At 35.5% G+C, this 4,815-nt stretch overlaps 1 protein-coding gene across 1 annotated transcript; it reads right to left on the minus strand.

The window, feature by feature from the left end:
• Window positions 1-2,802: 2,802 nt before the first annotated feature.
• Window positions 2,803-4,327, minus strand: LOC118755235 (trimethylguanosine synthase). Its single transcript, XM_036490083.1, has 2 exons — window positions 4,081-4,327; window positions 2,803-4,027 (listed from the first exon to the last, which is right to left on the minus strand). Exons 1-2 carry the CDS (start codon window positions 4,318-4,320, stop codon window positions 2,876-2,878), a joined length of 1,392 nt encoding a protein of 463 aa, XP_036345976.1. The 5' UTR covers window positions 4,321-4,327; the 3' UTR covers window positions 2,803-2,875.
• Window positions 4,328-4,815: the final 488 nt, after the last annotated feature.

Consider the following 4,815-nt stretch of genomic DNA (forward strand, 5'->3'; position numbering starts at 1 on the left):
TTTTACCTTTGCCTTTATCCTTTTCTTTATCAATATAATAAAACATCTTATTTTCGGTGTATCATATTATGAATGTGCACGCTCTCTTCTTTCCCAATTTGCCAAACGACGTCGTAACGACGTCGTTTCCGACTCGTTTTGGTGAACAATTTGTTCGCCGGCGACGGTCGCAAACGACTCGCCGTCGGATGAAAAGCACACTTCGCCGGCGGGCCGCAAAAACGACTCGCCGGCGAGTCGCAAAAACGACTTACCGGTGGGTCGCAAAAACGACTCCCTGCAGCCCGCAAGAACGATATACCAGCGAACTGCAAAACGACGCTCAAAGTTGCTAGAAAATTAAAAACAATTTTTTTTTAGTTGAAAATAGTTTAATTTAATTCATTGAATTTTTTTCAAAGTTTTTAATATAAAAGAAAAATAAGGTAAACATTCGGTCATAATATACAAACAAAAATTTTAATATATTTTAATATAATATAAGTTTTAACAATTAACTTTTTGTTACTTCATTTTACTTATCTTTAAAATGAATTATAATTGGGTTTATTTTTTAACAAGGACCATGTAGTTCAAAATTAAAGCAATGTGCAGTATACATACATTCATATATATGTATAAATAAAAATATTTCAACAAGCTTTCATAAAAATTAAAAGCTTTTTAATCTGCATTTATAAAACACATAGGAAGCAGTTTTATAGTCCATAAAATGTTAGTATAATAGAACACAGGTTTGAAGTAACACAAAACTCACATTGATTTTTGGTGTTATTTTTTTTGTGGTACTGCGCATTTTCATCCATATGAATTTTATGACAGAAAATGCATGCTTTGAGGCACTTCAACCGTGTATTCTATTATACATACCAAACTTCAATGGACTTTAAAACTGCTTCATGTGTTCATGTGCTTCTTTAATGCAGAATAAAAATCTTAAAATTTTATAAGCTTGTTAATTTTTTTTATATGCACATACATGCGTATGTATATTGCGCAATTTTTGAATTTTAAACTATATGGTCCTTGTTAAAAATAAACCCAATTTTTATAAAGATAACTAAAATGAAGTAATAAAAAAATAAATTGTTAAAACTTATCAATATGACAGATAGTATATTTATACAGACGACTGTGAAACATTTCTTTTATTCCGTTTTCTCTCCATTATTTCCACAGATTCGTTGAATTTTTGCTGGAACGCTTCTGAAATAATATTAAAGGTATATTAATCATTTTTGAGAGCTGGGCATCAACAATTAAAGCGTACTTCTAATTGCCGCTGTTGTGATGAGATGCCGCTAATTTTCTACAATTTGAGTCCCTTCTGTCACCTGAAAAAGACTTGCGTGCCAAATGAACTTTTCTCTCAAAGTTTACACTGCTGGCAAATGTAAATAAGGATTACAATTTAAACACTAATTAATCCGACTAAAGTAAAATCTGTGAAAATTAACAATAAAATACTTTTTTCGCAAAATCTATAAAGGACCCTTTTATTTCTCAAACAAACCTGGGTAACAGGTGTTCGTCGCCACGCTGTAAAGTAAAAGAACAGTTGTCTACCAAATAAAAAAAACTTATTCCCACAAATTTTATTTTTTATTAATAAGGCCAATGAGTGAACTTTACCTTTATAAAAAAACATTTTATATGAAAAATATTATGAATACTGAAAAAAAGATGTAGGTGGTTTATTTTTCTGAGCACAAGTGTACATTGTGGATTCCATATTCTGTTATGATAAAAAAAATTTCATAATAAAAACGGTTTACTATCCAAATGAATGACTTTTATTTATGCTTAGATATATTAAAATTTGGGCGTGCAACTTGTCCAACCTAGACCGAAGGTTCCTCAAAAAACTTTTAGGTTCGAAAAAACGGATTCGTTTCGAGTTCACCAAAACGACTTCACCAGGGCGACGTCGTAACGGCTTCACCAAAGCGACGTCGTTTAGAGTTCACCCAAACGACTTCACCAGAGCGACGTCGTAACGACGTCGTTTCGAGTTTACCAAAACGACTCCACCAGAGCGACGTCGTAACGACGTCGTTTCGAGTTCACCTAAACGACTTCACCAGAGCGACGTCGTAACGGCTTCACCAAAGCGACGTCGTAACGACGTCGTTTCGAGTTCACCAAAACGACTTCGCCAGAGCGACGTCGTAACGACGTCGTCTTCGCCCTGTGGCAAATTGGGTTGTCATAAATGTTCGCACATGTATGTGTACGTATATGTCATGTAAAGAAATGCCTAACGCTTTGCTTCCTCTTATGTACGTCACTTATATTTTTCAGTCTTTCAATAACCCACAAATTAAGACACTTAAAAATAATAGTCCCTGCCAAAGTGTCTTTGCCTAAGGGAAATTTAAGCAGTTGCTAAATAACCCACAACGGAAAACACAAAAAGATCGCACCATGGGCGTAGCCAGGTAGGGGCAGCGGGATGCTCGAGCCCCCCCTAACTTTCAAATTTTCCTTATATACATATAAAATAGTACCCTGAAATGCCAGCTTAATAGGGTCGAGCCCCCCCTAAATTTCATTCTGGCTACGCCGATGGATCGCACAGAGTGATTTGCCACAGTGAGAAACACTCTTTGCTTGAGAGATGAGTGTTTGTGTCATTGGTAAACACCATACGAGACACTTGGTGACGGTTATTTTCGATCTCTGGTCAAAACTCGAATGTCACCAATGCGCAAACCTTTATTTATTGAATCATGGGGCGGGGGCCCGATTTTTATTTTTTGTTACTCGCCACGAATAGAAACTTGTCTTAATTTTTTTTTAATTATTATTTTTATTAATGGAAGAAAACGGTTACAATTTTAAATACATATTTTTTATAAGAATATTTGAGCCTTTACTAAATAATTGGTGATTTTAATATATTTTCTCCATATATCGCAGTAATAGCCACAAGCCGCGAGTCTAAATAATTATGCTCTACCTCACATCGGTTGCCCTCCCCTGCTAATTTTACGACTTGCTTAATACAAGCATTTCGCGGTAGATAAAAAACAATATTTTCACTAAATGTCTTAGCGATTTCCATCAACTGGGAAGCTCCTGCAGGCTGTAAAAATCTTTCAATATCATAGTCTGATTTTGTCTTGTACTTTGGACCACCCCAGGGAGGACTCAAGAAAACAACATCGCTGCGAAATCGCCCGCTGCGTCCTATTTGTAGAAAATCTCCTACTATAAAATCAATTTTATCAGTTACCCCATATATCTTTGCATTATGTTTCGCCATATTTATTTTTATTGGATCTATATCGATTGCTACAACATGTTTGCATGTGCGTGCGAATTGTATAGAATTTCCACCGCAACCACAGAAGGCATCTACGATTAAATCGCATGATAGACGATCTGCCAAGTGAACTGCAATTTTTTCGGGTGTTACCGAAAACCAACTTTCACAGTCTAAACGTATCCCGTCATCATATCGAGAAAATAAAGAAAACCGTTTTCTCCAGTATTTTAACATGCCTTTGTTTTCAAGAAGAAATGTAGGTACATTGCGTAGTTTCCTGTTTTTCTTTTTCTTTTCTATACACTTTTCTTTAATGTCATACATTGGTTTATTATCCTTAACCTTTCCATCAAGATTGATATGATTTCCTGCCGGCGTTTCCGAGACACATACATTATCCATATTTATATAGCTTTCTTCGTCGTCTGAAAAGAAAGCGCTGTAAATCTGGTGCAGGTTTGCGTTCCTGTTCAAATATTTTTTCTTTTTGGTGACGGCTCTGCCAAAAGCTGTAGGAAGTCCAAACAGTTCGAGCTGATCAAAGTCATCGACAATATCTTGATTATTTACTGCGGGTTCTTCAATTTCAGGTTCTTTTGCTTCTAAAGAGTAGTGCAAATGCTTGTAATATTCGTAAAAAATAAAGGCGAACACCTGATATTGCTCTTCGTACACTGTTTCGTAGTATTGCTGCCAAAATTTATGATTTTCCATACACATATCTGTCCCAAGGGGGTTATCAAAATATGTCGTCTCGGTCTAAAATGAGAATCTTAGGGAAATACATATAATCATTGTTATGCACCACTCACCTCGCTAGGATTTAGAGATTTTTTTCCATTCTCACGAAAACGCCAAAACTCCTCATTAACAATGATGTCCCCGTTTATACACCAAAATTCTAGGAACCTTTCTTTTTGAATGGTCTCATAATCTTTTTCAAATAAACTCAGAATACGCTCAAAGCTAAGATTGCTTTCAGTCTTAAACAACTGATTGAAAACAAATAAACGAGGCTGTGTTCCGCAAGTCTCCACGAAGTACTGATGCATATTCAGTCTCGTGTTTTACGTACTGTTCTACACTTAACCATCAGATTTATCTATCATTAAGTTAAAATCTTTTCGTTGTTGTTGTAGCGGCTTTATCTTTTCGTATTTACTTTCGGTTCGTGTGTCTAGTATTAATAAAACTGAGCCACCTTTCAATTGCTTCGTTTTTAGGGTTTTATTTAAGCATTGATGTTATTGCTAGCAATGACATCGATTCGAGTAAATAATGTACATACTCGATATTTTCGATCGTTACCAAGTAATTTTGGAATCGATACTTTTGCATTTAGGCTGCTTTTACACAGTTCAAGCATTGAATTAAATTCTGCTCGTATATGGAAGAGGAGGATGAGAAGATAAAGCGATGAGTACACATCGTCGCTTGGGTAAAAGATTGTCGTATGTTAATTTTGGCAGGTTGTGGGAAATCGCGATTGAAGTTTGGAATGCAATTTCTCAAAAACGCGAAGATAGATTTTCTCCAAAGTCTCTGAA

Source organism: Rhagoletis pomonella, unplaced genomic scaffold, assembly GCF_013731165.1.
Source record: "Rhagoletis pomonella isolate Grant_MI unplaced genomic scaffold, Rhpom_1.0 Rhpom_scaffold_05682, whole genome shotgun sequence".
NCBI classification, from domain to species: Eukaryota; Metazoa; Arthropoda; class Insecta; order Diptera; family Tephritidae; genus Rhagoletis; species Rhagoletis pomonella.

Coding starts and splice junctions, on each gene's coding strand:
- LOC118755235 (XM_036490083.1), bottom strand. CDS start 4,320: ATGCATCAGTACTTCGTGGAGACTTGCGGAACACAGCCTCGTTTATTT. Junction 4,028..4,080: donor AATCTCTAAATCCTAGCGAG/GTGAGTGGTGCA, acceptor TTCTCATTTTAG/ACCGAGACGACATATTTTGA.